Source organism: Rhinichthys klamathensis, unplaced genomic scaffold (assembly GCF_029890125.1).
Source record: "Rhinichthys klamathensis goyatoka isolate OS25496 unplaced genomic scaffold, OSU_Roscu_1.1 h1tg000096l_1, whole genome shotgun sequence".
Classification (NCBI taxonomy): Eukaryota; Metazoa; Chordata; class Actinopteri; order Cypriniformes; family Leuciscidae; genus Rhinichthys; species Rhinichthys klamathensis.
Window position 1 is genome coordinate 64,086 of NW_026606635.1, and position 18,250 is coordinate 82,335.

Below are 18,250 nucleotides of genomic sequence, written 5' to 3' on the forward strand. Positions count from 1 at the left end.
ACTGATATTGCTGTCCCAAAAAACACACCATTGTTGAAATGGCTGCATCAGGACGCTCAGGCAAACAGATTGCATGTAAATAAAATACTTTTTTCCCAGTTTTGTGTTGCCAGGGTGTTTCATTGTGTAAAAAGCTGTTTTGGAAGATATTCTGGGAATATTCGCTCATCTGTATTGGTTTCTCTATCCTTGCAGATTCTATTGTTTCAAAGCAAACTGGTGCCAGAATCCGCTACACTCTGCCAAGTTATATGTTAACACCATCCACGATAACACTGCTTCCAACTAAAGTCCTTAACTAGTTTAATTGATAACACCGCTTCCAACCAAAGATTTTAACTAGTTTAACCGATAACACCGCTTCTAACCAAAGTTCTTAACTAGTTTTATTGATAACACCGCTTCCAACCAGTTTAACCGATAAACCAGCTTCCAACAAAAGATCTTAACTAGTTTAACCGATAACACCACTTCCAACTAGTTTAATCGATAACACAGCTTCCAACCAAAGTTCTTAACTAGTTTAACCGATAACACCGCTTCCAACTAGTTTAACCGATAACACAGCTTCCAACCAAAGTTCTTAACTAGTTTAATTGATAACACCGCTTCCAACCAGTTTAACCGATAAACCAGCTTCCAACAAAAGATCTTAACTAGTTTAACCGATAACACCGCTTCCAACTAGTTTAACCGATAACACAGCTTCCAACCAAAGTTCTTATCTAGTTTAACCGATAACACCGCATCCAACCAGTTTTACCGATAAACCGGCTTCCAACAAAAGATCTTAACTAGGTTAACCGATAATACCGCTTCCAACCAAAGATCTTAACTAGTTTAACCGATAACACAGCTTCCAACCAGTTTAACCGATAACACCGCTTCCAACCAAAGTTCTTTACTAGTTTAACCGATAACACTGCTTCCCACCAAAGTTCTTAACTAGTTTAACCGATAACACTGCTTCCCACCAAAGTTCTTAACTAGTTTAACCGATGACACAGCTTCCTCCCAGTTTAACCAATAACATTGCTTCCAACCAAAGTTCTTAACTAGTTTTTCCAATAACACCGCTTCCAACCAGTTTTACCGATAACAAAGCTTCCAACCAAAGATCTTAACTAGTTTAACCGATAACACTGCTTCCAACCAAAATTCTTAACTAGTTTAACTGACAACACCGCTTCCAACCAGTTTAACCGATAACACCGCTTCCAACTAAAGTTCTTAACTAGTTTAACCGATAACACCGCTTCCCACCAAAGTTCTTAACTAGTTTAACCGATAACACTGCTTCCAACCAAAGTTCTTAACTAGTTTAACCGATAACACCGCTTCCTCCCAGTTTAACCAAGAACACTGCTTCCAACCAAAGTTCTTAACTAGTTTAACCGATAACACCGCTTCCAACCAGTTTAACCGATAACACCGCTTCCAACTAAAGTTCTTAAAGACCCACTCCGATGAAAATAATGTTTTTCTAGGTGTTAACATGTTCTTGTGGCATTTTTCTGATGTTAGAGGACATATCTTGAGAAAAATCAGCTCAAAGTTGTATTTCTGAGTATTTCTACATTCAAATGGCTGTGAATCAGTAGCAGACGCTAAAATGCCGGCTAAAATCGACTGGAGTTGTGACGTAGTAACTCCACTGGGCGTCTCCACACGCGACGTCTTGGAGTGAAATAATGATCGGTGATCGGTGATAACTTTGATTAACTTCGGATAATAATAATTAACGTGTATATAATACTGTTGCCCCACCGGTATTGGGGATGTAAGCTAGCGGGAGAGACAGAGCTCTCAGCAACGGGCAGGGGGAGGGTCGTCTCCGTGCCAATGGCTCCGCCCACAACGCAGAGGCGAATTGCTAATGAGCTACTGCCGCTCTGCTGAAGCGAAGTCCCAGAAAACGGCACAGGTTTTGTGATTTTGGCTAAAAATGGCATAATCATAATTTAAAGACCACTGGGAATGTTTAAAAATAGCTCAAAATATGATCGGAGTGGGACTTTAACTAGTTTAACCGATAACACTGCTTCCCACCAAAGTTCTTAACTAGTTTAACCGATAACACTGCTTCCAACCAAAGTTCTTAACTAGTTTAACCGATAACACTGCTTCCCACCAAAGTTCTTAACTAGTTTAACCGATAACACTGCTTCCAACCAAAGTTCTTAACTAGTTTAACCGATAACACCGCTTCCAACCAGTTTTACCGATAACACAGCTTCCAACCAAAGATCTTAACTAGTTTAACCGATAACACTGCTTCCAACCAAAGTTCTTAACTAGTTTAACCGATAACACTGCTTCCAACCAAAGTTCTTAACTAGTTTAACCGATAACACTGCTTCCCACCAAAGTTCTTAACTAGTTTAACCGATAACACTGCTTCCAACCAAAGTTCTTAACTAGTTTAACCGATAACACCGCTTCCAACCAGTTTTACCGATAACACAGCTTCCAACCAAAGATCTTAACTAGTTTAACCGATAACACTGCTTCCAACCAAAGTTCTTAACTAGTTTAACCGATAACACCGCTTCCAACCAGTTTTACCGATAACACAGCTTCCAACCAAAGATCTTAACTAGTTTAACCGATAACACTGCTTCCAACCAAAGTTCTTAACTAGTTTAACCGATAACACCGCTTCCAACCAGTTTTACCGATAACACAGCTTCCAACCAAAGATCTTAACTAGTTTAACCGATAACACAGCTTCCAACCAAAGATCTTAACTAGTTTAACCGATAACACCGCTTCCAACTAGTTTAACCGATAACACTGCTTCCAACCAAAGATCTTAACTAGTTTAACCGATAACACCGCTTCCAACTAGTTTAACCGATAACACAGCTTCCAACCAAAGATCTTAACTAGTTTAACCGATAACACCGCATCCAACTAGTTTAACCGATAACACAGCCTTCAACCAAAGATCTTAACTAGTTTAACCGATAACACAGCCTTCAACCAAAGATCTTAACTAGTTTAACCGATAACACCGCTTCCAACTAGTTTAACCGATAACACTACTTCCAACAAAAGTTCTGAACTAGCTTAACCGAGAACACTACTTCCAACAAAAGTTCCTAACTAGTTTAAAGGGGTCATATAATGCCATTTTTGTACAAGCTAATATGATTCTTTAGGGTCTAAATTAAAAGTTTGTAATATACTTTAATTAAAAATTCTCATTAGTATTGCAAGAAAACACTTATTTTACCTGGTCAAAAACAGCTCTGTTTTCAGCACGCCGTTTCAGTGTATATGACTTTAAATGATCATGAGCTTTGCTGACTCCGCCTCTCTGTTCTATGCGTCACCAGAGCCGGCTCTGGCATACACCGTTTGTAACACAATAACACAATAACCATAACGCGTTGTTCAGTATAAATGTGGGATTATGAATTATATTGAGAACGTCATACATAGAAAACATGCCGTAATGTACCCTGAGTGTAAACCTTGGCTTAGACGCATTCATTGTGAAGCGTGCAGCTAGCGATTTACAAGGATTAATATAAATATTAATATAAAGTTTAATAAAACGTTACACTCACTTCAGTTCTTTTGGAGGTTCAGCAGGAACACGAATATCTGCTACCGATCCTTTTTCAGGAGCAGCTTCTTAGCAAGACCAGCTTTACACTGATCCTCGTTTATAAAGCAGTCTGGTGTGTGAAATGATTCGCGCAAACATGAGCATTGACGTTGCTCGTGGGGAATATTCCCTTCGAAAACAAACTCAGCCACTGCGTCTTCAGCGGTTCAGATTTAGGAACATTAAAATGACTGTGTTCGTTATTACACCCAAGAACAGAACACCACAATCGCTTAGACGCCATTCTGCTCATAGACAGTGCTCCAGCATATCAACAATGACCGCGCCGGTCCGCGCAGACTATGAGCGACAGCTAGCGAGGGCGGGTCTGTGTTGAAACGCGGCTGTCAATCAACAATCGTGGGAGGGGCGTCCGTTTTATTTACGTCACAAAAACGAACGGCTCAATTTAAGACAGGGGAAAACATATAAGGAGATTAAAACAAAACCACTGGATGGATTTTTATCATTATATGATGTTTGTGTACAGACACTGCCAACACACATTTCAGTACAATCAACTTGTAAAAGTGCATGTACCATTATATGACCCCTTTAACAGATAACAATGCTTGCAACAAAAATCCTTAAGTTTAACCAATAACACCAGAGCAGCTGTAATTCCTAAGTCGTTTAACCAGAATAACTTCCTAGGTCAACCAGCATCAAAGCAGGATACGCCATAATGTGAAATCAAGCTGTCAGCTCCAGCACAGCAAATCAAAAGCAAACAGATTGCAATTTCATTTGATGCATGTGAATAAAAGACTATTTTCCCCGGTTTTGTGTTGCCAGGGTGTTTCATTATGTAAAAAGCTGCTTTGGAAGATATTCTGGGAATATTCGTACGTCTGTATTGGTTTCTCCATCCTTGCGGATTCTATTGTTTCAAAGCGAACTGGAGCCAGGCTCCACTTCTCTCTGCCAAGCTCTCCTCTGCTCGTCCCAGCGGTACTTTAATTTCATTCCCTTCTTTTTGAGCTCGACTTTATGAAAAACGAGAATAAAAACCCAATGAGTACGTAGGGTACAATGTATTCAAAGGCTGCCTGTATGTTTGGCTGCAAGCGTACAATTTTTAATGAGATGGATCCGCTCTCAAGCCTCAAACGCAGAACATCTCATGTGTTGCAGCTTCGAGGAGACTGCAAAATGACGTTCCCTCGTAATAACGCCACAGGTGCTGTAATTAATAGCTCCGGCACTCCTGTTTGCTTAAGACGGGGACCCGAGAGAGGTTTTCCTCTTCCTCAAAGACCGCACACAAACACACTTCACACACGGTTAATCCAGACCTGCGTCGACCCTGATAAGTCTAACGCTTTCTCCGCAGAGAAGGTAATTAGTTGTGAAATGCCGAGCGCAGCGGTTTGTTCTTGGAAAAACTATATTGATAAATGTTTGATTGGTCGTGTGCAGATGGCCACTGGCTTTACGACTGAGCTTGCAGTTTCTGCTAACGGAGTTACGAAGCGTTAAACAAACTCATCTGTTAGCTAGGCTCGGATTTGACAAATACTGGCATGGATTTGAAGCGTTTAGATACTTATAAATTGTACTAGCGATGAAGTCTGTGATTATCAAAATGAACAGTTTCAGTTTAACAGCTGCATTTATGCATTTGCCAGATGCTTTTTGTCTGAAGCGACTTGTGTTGCATTCAGTTCATCACTGTTGTTGCTGACACTCACATTTCAAATTCAATTCACATTTATTTCTATAGCGCTTTTCACAATACACATCATTTCAAAGCAGCTTTACAGAAAATGCATGAGCCCACATTATAATTAAGAGCGATCTGTTATCAGAGGAAACTGTCTAAGTTGTGTATCTCAGATATACAAAATCACAGTTAGCGAAAAAGGTGTTAATTTATACAATGCGATAATTGAATGGAGAAACAATGAGCTCATTGAAGTAATGAATACTTGTTTGCTAACAAATGATTATGACATTTAGAAAAATGTAGCATTGCTGCATCATCCACTCTTTCTCTTGCTCAAATGTCAGTCTTTGAGACTTTCACAAGAATAAATAACAATCTGCAAAAAATTATGCTGACTTTATGAAACATAAAGTCATAGAATGATTTACTGCATGTCGTTCCAAACCTGTGTGACTTACTTTCTGCTGTGAAACACAAAAGAAGATGTTTGCTATATTCATATGAATTTGGGTGAACTGTTCCTTTAAGCAAAAGTCTCTTCTTGCACTCCATTTAATCTCATTGTTGTCTAGTAGAAACAAGAGATGTTCTTTCTTCTCCTCTCTGTGTGTGTGTGTGTGTGTGTGTGTGTTTGTGGCCCTCGAGTGTTTCCAATGCACCCAACGATTAGCCCCGTAATCTCTGGCTCTGTTATTAGTCTTCCCTGCGGAGTGTAAGAAAGGTGTTATCTGAGATAGCAGAATCGGCTGACTCCACACCGGTGTGTGTGTGTCCATTCTTCACTTCCGCGGATTAGAAAGGACCAATTCAAAGTAGCCGCTGGCAGTTCTGTACCACAAGTCCATTCTCCGCATATCCCAACTCCTGGATTCTGTTCATTCCCGCGGAGAAGTCGTGGACAGAGGCCTCCAGCATCTCTCCGTGTGAATGTGGTTTTGTCTGGGCAGCGCCAGTGGGATTATGGGAAATGGAAACCCTAATTTTTGAGTTCAAGAGCTGTGCTGCATCGGCCGTGACTTCTCCTTTTGATGGAACACGTTTCATTCAGACTCATTTCACACCATTCGAGGTGAATAAAAACGAGCAGCACCTATAGTTGGAGGGGAATCTTTATAACCGAACGTTTTGCTGGGTTAAATGAAGGTTAAAGACTCGTAGAGCAGCTCACGCAAATCATAAAGATCCATTCAACATCCTGTGCTGCCAAAAAATCAGCATATTTTTTCTCATTTTTAATCAAATATATTCCAGAGATATATAAATAAAATATTATTTATTCATAATATTTTTTGTTGTTGTTTGTAACTAAATATATAGCAAAATGTTGTACGATATTAAGACTTGTTTTCAAATATTATATCTTTCTTTTTCTAAGCCTTTTGGCAAATGCATAAACCTCACAACAGTTTATTAGATTTATGCTCAAAACAAGAAAAAACAACTAGTTGCCAAAAGGGTAAACAAAACAAACTTAATTCAAGATATATTGTCTGAAAACTTTTTGTTTTTTACAAAACACTTATTCTCAAATAAATGTAGTTTTTTTAAGGGATGTTTATCATGCATTATTTTAGTATTATTTCTATACTATACTATAATATACTACTTTATACACTATTGAGATGGCATTTAAATTTACATTTAATTTTAGTTTAATTATTAGTAATTTTACATGCTCTTGTCCTTTTATTTGATTTTTGATTACATTTTTTAAATAGGTTTAATTTTCAACTTCAGTTTCAATTCAGTTAGTAATTGTAATACTTCAACCTAAATTTATTTCAGTTAGTTGCCAAGGCAACATTTCTATCTAATTTTCATTTAATATTTTTTCCCCATCTAATTTTTATATTTTCATTCAGCTTTTTTTTAGTTAACAAAAATAGTTTTTAAATATAATTTTTTTGTTGTTGACGATAACACTTTCAACAGTTCTTAACTAGTTTAACCGATAACAAGACTTCCAGCAAAACTTCTTAACTAGTTTGACCAATAACAAAACTTCCGACAAAATTTCTTAACTAGTTTAACCGATAACACTGCTTTCGACAGAAGGCCTTAACTAGTTTAACCAATAAAATTGCTTCCGACAAAAGTCCTTAACTAGTTTAACCAATAAAATTGCTTCCGACAAAAGTCCTTAACTAGTTTAACCAATAACACAGCTTCCAACAAAAGTCCTTAACTAGTTTAACCAATAACACCGCTTCCGACAAAAGTCCTTAACTAGTTTAACCAATAACACAGCTTCCGACAAAAGTCCTTAACTAGTTTAACCAATAACACTGCTTCCGACAAAAGTCCTTAACTAGTTTAACCAAAAACACTGCTTCCGACAGAAGTCCTTAACTAGTTTAACCAATAAAATTGCTTCCGACAAAAGTCCTTAACTAGTTTAACCAAAAACACTGCTTCCGACAAAAGTCCTTAACTAGTTTAACCAATAACACAGCTTCCGACAAAAGTCCTTAACTAGTTTAACCAATAACACAGCTTCCGACAAAAGTCCTTAACTAGTTTAACCAATAACACTGCTTCCGACAAAAGTCCTTAACTAGTTTAACCAAAAACACTGCTTCCGACAGAAGTCCTTAACTAGTTTAACCAATAAAATTGCTTCCGACAAAAGTCCTTAACTAGTTTAACCAAAAACACTGCTTCCGACAAAAGTCCTTAACTAGTTTAACCAATAACACTGCTTCCGACAAAAGTCCTTAACTAGTTTAACCAAAAACACTGCTTCCGACAAAAGTCCTTAAAGGGTCACTCCACCCATTTGCATTAAGAGGTCCATTGTTAGACAACCAGTCATACTATTGAATGGTCGTGCAACATTCTTTCATTTTCCCCTGAGACGAGAGAAATCTACTATTTACCTTTTTCACTTCCTCCTACAATGACGCAAAAATCGTCATTTGACGTCATTGTAGGAGGAAGTGTAAAAAGGGGGGATTTCTGTATAGACTACAAGCACAAATTCCCACCCTTTCAAACCCGCCCATAGGGGGTTGTGCCAATGCGCTAACAGAGCTATCACAGATCAGTGGGTGGGACTTTACTTGCAGATACTGAAAGCAATATCAGCCATCTTGTTTATAAGCTAAGCTAACAAGCGCTGTGGATATAGGAAGTTACGACAATGACGGAAGAAACTAAACATGATATGGAAGTAGAGGATTTTGAAATTCTGCTGCTCGAATCCGCTGTTCGTGGCTATCTTTACGAGCCGCAATATAGTGAAGAGCAGCTGAGGCTGATGGAGGATCAGGAGGCGGCTGCCTTTCGCGGACAAGAAGCCCGGACTGGGTCGAGCTGAGGCGGGCTGCTGGTGCGTGTGCTCTCGCTGTGCGCTACGGACACAGATAGAGTCCGTCTGCTGCAGAGAATTTCAACGATCGCAATTTCTCCTGGACGAAATCTCTGAATCAGACGACCACACGGACGTTTGTGTTGTGATGTGAACCATCCTAGTTTCGCCTGACTGAACATCCAGGTAACATGCAATAATTCACCATATAGAAAGAAATACAAACGAGTAATTCACTAATGAGTTTGCCAATGTAACGGGGTTCGTTGTTGTGGGAAGAAGGAGGCTGGAACCGGCGAACATTTAAACGTTTTAATAGTAAAATAAACAAATACAAAACAAAAGTATAAGCCAGCTGGCCACACACAACAGAAACAAAACATAAAATCAGGCCTGTTCCTTTTGTGCTTCCGCTCCTCCGTGAGAGATATGAGACCGCTGCACAGGTGTCATTCATTATCACTCGCGTCATCCTCTCACGTCCCTCGCCCTCGTCCTGCTCGCCACAGCCAACTAACTAGACATTTTTTGTGAAATGAATTTCAAACTCATTTGGCAGCTAGCCTTCTTGTAGACGGAAGAGTGATTTCTCTGATGTTTGCGCTGTTCTGGATTAACGTAGTGGGAGTGGCTTGCGGAGCTGTGCAACGTGGTGCATTGTGGGAGTTGTTGTCTTACATACAAATGCGCCCCAAAGTTATTTTCTGTCTTTTCTCGGTCAAGAGGGCACCAAATTCAAAATTCCTTTTACATTTCGACTACATATATAACCCACTTTCAATAAAGATTAATGTTGAAATGGGTGGAGTGACCCTTTAACTAGTTTAACCAATAACACCGCTTCCGACAAAAGTCCTTAACTAGTTTAACCAATAACACCGCTTCCGACAAAAGTCCTTAACTAGTTTAACCAAAAACACTGCTTCCGACAAAAGTCCTTAACTAGTTTAACCAGTAACACCGCTTCCGACAAAAGTCCTTAACTAGTTTAACCAATAACACCGCTTCCGACAGAAGTCCTTAACTAGTTTAACCAGTAACACTGCTTCCGACAAAAGTCCTTAAAGGGATAGTCACCCAAAAATATGTAAGTATACCACGGTACCAGAATCTTTTACCATAGTATGGCACCATGCCATAGAATAGTAGTCAATGGGGCCCGAGATCTGTTTGGTTACCAACATTCTTCAAAATATCTTCCTTTGTATTCAGCATAAAACAAAGACATTTATAAAGGTTTGGAACAACTTGAGGGTAAGTAAACTATAACAGAATTTTTCATTTTTGATTGAACTATCCCTTTAACTAGTTTAACCAATAACACCGTAGCAGCTGTAATTCTTAACTAGTTTAACTGGAATAACTAGGTCAACCAGCATCAAAGCAGGATAAGCCATAATATGAAATCAGGCTGTCAGCTCCAGCACAGCAAATCAAAAGCCGTTTAAAGGCCTGATTGACATTTCCCGAACTCAACCTTTATTTGCGGCGTCTTTTGATGAAACGTCCCTGCGTGAGGCTTTTCAGTGCTGTTGAAAGCGCAGGACGTGTTTTTGAGGCGTCATCAGTAATTGCCGAGTCTGATAAATGCGAAGCGGCTGTAATTCTTGTTTTGTTTTCTTCCATTTTAAGCCGGGTGGCTCCCTGCTGGCTCGCCACATCTTTAAAACGCCAATCACGTCGCCCTGACACTTTTGTGCATGACATAACAGAGCAGACGACTTCAGCTTGTGAGCGTGCAACCCATGCAGACGTCTTCAGATGGGCTTTTTTTCTGCATAAAGCTCACGTTTGCTGACGATTTCACCGCCCTGCGTCATATTTTCTGAATGAAGTTCTTATTTTGGGGTGCCGATTAAAAAAATAGTGGCTGACAAAACATGATTGTCGTAATTTGTGTCGTCAATATCATTTTGTTGCATTTTTGGTTTTGACAACCATTTAGGGTGAAGAAGTCTCATGTAATCACTGAAAAACTGCCACAAAGACATGATTCTCTGAGCCAGATCACAACTATCTGTTCAATTTTCAGCGCATTTTCACGTTTGACATTATTTAATCTGGATTTCAAGGCCGGTGACAGCAGAAAATGCATGTTTTACTACATCCACATTGCGACAGAAAAGTACAGACTTTGTGAAAAAAGCTTAAGAACTTGTGCTCATGTAAAGTTCTTCGACATTAAATGGAGTATTTTGAACATATTTTACACTCTTTTGCAGATTACTGCAAATGAAGTGATCATTGTTTTTGTCATTAAAACTTTTGACTGCTTTTGTTATTTGAATAAGTGCATTACAGCTGATATATACATGCACTACCAGTCAAAAGTTTTGGAGTCGTAAGATTTTTTAATGTTTTTAAAAGTAGTCTCTTCTGCTCACCAAGGCTGCATTTATTTGATTAAAAATACAAAAAAAAATTTAATTTAAAATAACTGTTTTCTATTTTAATATATTTTAAAGCATCATTTATTCCTGTGATCAAAGCTAATTTTAATAGTGTTTAATGTTACGAAAGCTTTCAATTTCAGATAAATGCTGTTCTTTTGAACTTTTTATTCATCAAAGTATCCTGAAATAAAAATGTAAATAACTGTTTTCAACACTGATAATAATCATAAATGTTTCTTGAGCATCAGATCCTCATATTAGAGTGATTTCTGAAGGATCATGTGACACATGTAATGATGCTGTTGATCACAGGAATAAATTACACTTTACTGTATATTCTCATAGAAAACAGCTGATTTACATTATAATAATATTTTACAATTTTTACTGTATTTTTGATCAAATAAATGCAGCTTTGATCACAGGAATAAATTATATTTTACTATATATTCACGTAGAAAACATTTATTTAAAATTGTAATAATATTTCACAATATTACTGTTTAACATTTGTATTTTTAATCAAATAAATGCAGTCTTAGTGAGCAGAAGAGACTACTTTTAAAAACATAAATAATATTTTGACTGGTAGTGTAATTTGAAAAATCTTCGTTCTTATTTCGTGCAGAAACTGTATGTGCCGGAAATGCTGAGGAAGAGCATGATTTTTGCGCAGTCTCTGCACAGACCGCCCAGACGTCCCTGGTGACCTCCTGTACATAATTGATTGTTTATCTTCCTGCTGCATGAATGACAGAAGCGCAGGAGTGTTTCCCGATGTGATCGTCCTGCAGGTGTGACGCCCGTGACCTTGAGATAATCCTCTCATCTGACATCTCAGTTCTGTGCCGCTCAGCACCGCTGTGATAGACAGCAGCACAATGCTTGTTTGGGCCTGTCTGCATGTGTGTGTGTGTGTGTGTGTGTGTGTGTGTGTGTCTTAATGCAGTCTGCTGCATTCATCTCTTTGGGATTGAGACTGTCATTTCCAGTTTGCATGAAGAAACTGGAGACACGTGGTGAACGACATTGACGGGTTTCAGGCCGGATCGAGATGAACAAAGTGTCGTTGTGCTCCTTTAGACAACAAATGCACTGCGGAAAACTAGTTTCGTCTCATTTTTCAGTACAAATATCTAAACATTCTTAAACCAAGATACACTCACTTGAGACGTTATGGAAGCTTGTTTCCGCCACAGAATGAAAAATAAAAAAGGTAATTGCGACTTTTTATCTCACAATTCTGACTTTTTTTCTCACAATTGCGAGTTTACATCTCGCAATTCTGACTTTATTTCTCAGAATTGCGAGTTATAAAGTCAGAATTGCGTGATATAAAATCGCAATTGCGTGTTATAAAGTCAGAATCGTGAGATATAAAGTCAGAATTGCGAGATATAAAGTCAGAATTTATTGATATAAAGTCAGAATTGTGAGATATAAAGTCGAAATTGTGAGATATAAAGTCAGAATTGTGAGATTTAAAGTCAGAATTGTGAGATATAAAGTCAGAATTGCGTGATATAAAGTCGAAATTGCATGTTATAAAGTCAGAATTGCGTGTTATAAAGTCAGAATTGTGAGATCTAAACTATTCTGAGGGGAAAAAAGTCTTTTTTCCCCCTTAGAATTGGCCTGATAACTCGCAATTGCGCGTTTATATCTCACTCTTTATATCTCTATCTTTCTGAGAAAAGATGTCAGAAATTCGAGACATAAACTCGCAATTATGTGTTATAATGTCAGAATTGCGAGATGTAAACTCGCAATTGTGAGAAAAAAGTCAGAATTGTGAGATAAAAAGTCGCAATTCTGTCTTTTTGCGACTTTATTTCTCATAATTGCGACTTTATATCTCGCAATTGCGACTATTTCTAAGAATTGCAACTTTATATCTCGCAATTGCGACTTTATTTCTCACAATTCTGACTTCATATCTCACAATTGTGAGATAAAAAAGTCGCAATTATTTTTACATTTTTTTTTTATTCAGTGGCGGAAACAAGCTTCCATAGACGTAAAATGAAGTATTATTTACTGGGAGAAAAAACACTAAATTAAGTGCTTAAAACAGGACCAAATATCTGCCAATGGAGTCAGAAAATGTTCAGAAGATGTTTTGCTTTTCTAAAGTTTAGATATTTGTACTGGAAAACAAGACAGAAATACTGAGGAAGAAGAACATGTTTTGGCAGTGTGCAGCATAAAAATTAATATAAGAGTTGAATTTAGATTCTAAACATGCTTTTTAGACTGGAGAGGAAGTTCTGAAAGTTACAGTATGTTTTCATAGTAATATCGAACTCTTGCATCTCTTTTTTATGATTTGACCCCTTTAATAAATCCAAAGCAGGCATATGGGATGGCGATTGATTTATTCATGCGGTTCTTGGCTCTGCTGAATATAGTAATGATGGGAAATGTTGGCGGCCCTCTTTGATATTAAGCCAGTGTTCGTTTTCTTTCTGATTTTATATTAATTAGAGGAATGATGACAGCTCTGAAGGCATTTTATGCAATAAAAATATAATTTTCTATCACAGCTGCGAGATGCTTCCACACAGGGTCTAAAATTAACACTCGCCAAGAGCCAAATGTCAATAAAGACTGGCTTTCACTGGTCACTCGCCAGCTGGACGGAAAATATATTAGGAACCGCAAGATAATATAGAAATATATGAGGATATTCTGTTGCAAAAAATGAGAGTGATTTAAATGAGATATACAAACATCTACTGAATTTGATGAATCTGATGAATTTCTTCATGTGTCTTGGGAAAGAGATGGAGCCTGGATTTACTTTCAGCCTAAAAACACATAAATAAATAAATAAAAATTGCAGCCTTTTCCTTTCATACAGTTCCTGTTAAAAAACACAAGTAAAAATTAAAAAAAGATTGAATGAATGATTGAATAAATAAATAAGCAAATAAATAAATGATAATTGCATCATTTTCTTGTCACACTGTCTTTATAAGTGAAGAGTTTGGTTCCAAAACGCAATAAATCCATTTAGATTAATTTGAGTAAAAATGTGTTTTCTTTACCAAGAAAGTGGAAAGATGAAAACCACTATTTTCTGTTTCAAACTTTCACATAGCATTTGTAGGTCATAATAACAAATCCAGGTTTTGATTTTCAAAGATTTATTATAAAAACGGATTATTTTTCCCCCCAAAATGCAATAAATCCATTAAAAAAATAAATCTAAATGCAATTAATCCATTGAATCAATATAAAAGTTTTTTTCTTCATATTGAAACTGTTGAAAATACACCACAACGTAAGTTTATTAGTATAATATTTTTATTAAGAACTGTAAAGAAGATTGAAAACATTTGTCCTCCTCCCGAGTGCCTCATCTTCTTAATCTCCTCACATAAATGATTCGATTTCGATGCCTTACGCTTCTTACCCACCGCAGAAACAACCACAGGTTCATCAATGCCGTCAAAATTATTCTTTTTTTTTGTTTGTTTGTTGATCGAAAGTACAAAATAGATCAGAAAAACTAGGAAGCCGGGTGTATTTAAGGCGCTGCCGTTACTGTTTACATTGTGTGGAATGGTGCGTTGTGATTGGTTGAGAGTGGAATGGTGCGTTGTGATTGGTTGAGAGCGGATATATCGCATTCTGCAGAGAAGGGAGACTGGCGTTTGTCGCGGTTTGGAAAGAAAGGGAGAAAACATGACAGAATAACACGGCGGATATCGCATTTTACTTCAAATTAAACATGGACTTTTCAATACCAACCAGATACAATACTGATTTTTGCAGTAACTATTTTTTTTTTTTTAAATGGCGTTTATCGCGTTTTGGAACCAAACTCTTCAAATAAAAAAGGAAAAGAAAACAAATAAATGAACACATTCAAATAATTCAAATAAAATAAAATAAGGTTTCACGGCCGGTACGTAATCCATCATTGACCGGCAAAAAGTACATTTTGGACCCTGGTTTCGCATGATTTTCTGTGCAGTTCTGAGGGTAATTTCATTCATCCTATTTCAATGTAAATCTTATAAGCACAAGAATCTCAGTTCTTACTCTCTGAAGACCCTTTCATATAAACACACCTTGAAACAGGAGTCTCTCAACGTGAGGCCGATCTTCGCCAGATCATTGAAAACACACTTCTGACCAACTGCTGTTTCATGTAAAAGCATTTGGATTTACTTTTTTCTGACACTGACCGATTGATTATATCAGCACTAATTGCTTTTAAAAGTCGATGATTTTTTAAAGTGTCATTTTTCCACCAGCAAGTCTAGTGATGACATGTAAAGGTTTATAGTTGGTCTATATCCAGATTCATGGACCACAACTGCATGTTTGCTAATAGAAATAATGATTTATTTTTTCAAATCACTAAATGTGAAAAATGTAAAGATGTGAAATACTCAAGGAAAACAGCTTACCAGCCACTACTGTGCTTCCCTCCTGAGTCACACACACACGGCCTGTAATTATTCCCTTATTTGTGTTTATTCTGCCGGGAGTGTGTTTGCGGGAGGATTTTATGAAATCTCAGCCGGTCTCAGAGATGAATGTATCCCACAATCCCTCATGGATACAGATCTCAGTGTCCGCTCAAGGTCAGTTAGAGGGCAGAAGGAAAGACTCACGGCTGCAGATTTCTGCCATCTTCAGCTTGTGCTGAAAAATATTTTTTGAAAAATTACAGATTTTATCCTTAAGAAACTGATTGGATGGCGAAAAGCATCTCTATAAAGATGGTTTGATCCCAGCTAGCAGGAAACGTTCAGACAAGGTTCTCTTAAAGTTAAGAATAAACGAGTAACGGTAATAAAACGCTCGTTCAAAGTTATCTGGTCTGATAACACAGTTATGATCTGATCTCTGATCTCCCTCTGTAGAGCACGATGAGTGTGTGTCCGAATACACACTCTCACACACACACACACACACACACACACACACACACACACACACACACACACACACACACACACACACACACACACACACACACACAGTTATGATCTGATCTCTGATCTCCCTCTCTAGAGCATGATGAGTGTGTGTCCGGGCAGCACAGCAGCGATGAATACACACACACACACACACACACACACACACACACAGTTATGATCTGATCTCTAAACTCCCTCTCTAGAGCACAATGAGTGTGTGTCCGGGCAGCACAGCTGCGATGAATACACACTCACACACACACACACACAGTTATGATCTGATCTCTGATCTCCCTCTCTAGAGCACGATGAGTGTGTGTCCGGGCAGCACAGCTGCGATGAATACACACTTACACACACACACACACACACACACAGTTATGATCTGATCTCTGATCTCCCTCTCTAGAGCACGATGAGTGTGTGTCCGGGCAGCACAGCTGCGATGAATACACACTCACACACACACACACAGTTATGATCTGATCTCTGATCTCCCTCTCTAGAGCACGATGAGTGTGTGTCCGGGCAGCACAGCTGCGATGAATACACACTCACACACACACACACACACACACACACACACACACACACACACACACACACACACACACAGTTATGATCTGATCTCCGATCTCCCTCTCTAGAGCACGATGAGTGTGTGTCCGGGCAGCACAGCTGCGATGAAAACGCTCTGTGTTTCAACACCGTCGGCGGCCACAGCTGCTCCTGCAAACCCGGATACACCGGCAACGGCACCACCTGCAGAGGTGAGACAGTCTTCCATCTGCCACCTCACCCCGTCACGTGACCCGTCTCACTCTCACCCCAGTCACGTGACCCGTCTCACTCTCACCCCGTCACGTGACCCGTCTCACTCTCACCCCAGTGACGTGACCCGTCTCACTCTCACCCCGTCACGTGACCCGTCTCACTCTCACCCCAGTGACGTGACCCGTCTCACTCTCACCCCAGTGACGTGACCCGTCTCACTCTCACCCCAGTCACGTGACCCGTCTCACTCTCACCCCAGTGACGTGACCCGTCTCACTCTCACCCCGTCACGTGACCCGTCTCACTCTCACCCCGTCACGTGACCCGTCTCACTCTCACCCCAGTCACGTGACCCGTCTCACTCTCACCCCGTCACGTGACCCGTCTCACTCTCACCCCGTCACGTGACCCGTCTCACTCTCACCCCGTCACGTGACCCGTCTCACTCTCACCCCAGTCACGTGACCCATCTCACTCTCACTCAGTCACGTGACCCATCTCACTCTCACCCCGTCACGTGACCCGTCTCACTCTCACCCCGTCACGTGACCCGTCTCACTCTCACCACGGTCACGTGACCCGTCTCACTCTCACCCCGTCACGTGACCCGTCTCACTCTCACCCCGTCACGTGACCCATCTCACTCTCACCCCGTCACGTGACCCGTCTCACTCTCACCCCGTCACGTGACCTGTGTTACTCTCACCCCAGTGACGTGACCCGTCTCACTCTCACCCCGTCACGTGACCCGTCTCACTCTCACCCCAGTGACGTGACCCGTCTCACTCTCACCCTGTCACGTGACCCGTCTCACTCTCACCCCAGTCACGTGACCCGTCTCACCCTCAACCCGTCACGTGACCCGTCTCACTCTCACCATGGTCACGTGACCCGTCTCACTCTCACCCCGTCACGTGACCCGTCTCACTCTCACCCCGTCACGTGACCCGTCTCACTCTCACCCCAGTCACGTGACCCGTCTCACTCTCACCCCGTCACGTGACCCGTCTCACTCTCACCCCGTCACGTGACCCGTCTCACTCTCACCCCGTCACGTGACCCGTCTCACTCTCACCCCAGTCACGTGACCCATCTCACTCTCACTCAGTCACGTGACCCATCTCACTCTCACCCCGTCACGTGACCCGTCTCACTCTCACCCCGTCACGTGACCCGTCTCACTCTCACCACGGTCACGTGACCCGTCTCACTCTCACCCCGTCACGTGACCCGTCTCACTCTCACCCCGTCACGTGACCCATCTCACTCTCACCCCGTCACGTGACCCGTCTCACTCTCACCCCGTCACGTGACCTGTGTTACTCTCACCCCAGTGACGTGACCCGTCTCACTCTCACCCCGTCACGTGACCCGTCTCACTCTCACCCCAGTGACGTGACCCGTCTCACTCTCACCCTGTCACGTGACCCGTCTCACTCTCACCCCAGTCACGTGACCCGTCTCACCCTCAACCCGTCACGTGACCCGTCTCACTCTCACCATGGTCACGTGACCCGTCTCACTCTCACCCCGTCACGTGACCCATCTCACTCTCACCCCAGT

The 18,250-nt window shown here is 40.4% G+C and overlaps 1 protein-coding gene across 1 annotated transcript in view; it reads left to right on the plus strand.

Moving 5' to 3' along the window:
* nell2a (neural EGFL like 2a) overlaps positions 1-18,250 on the plus strand; it is a gene marked incomplete at its 5' end in the record, with an annotated part of 99,667 nt that overhangs the window by 57,643 nt on the left and 23,774 nt on the right. The window contains one exon of the mRNA XM_056252580.1: positions 16,561-16,683. Coding sequence (XP_056108555.1) covers positions 16,561-16,683 — 123 coding nt within the window. The remainder of the gene's footprint in view (positions 1-16,560; positions 16,684-18,250) is intronic.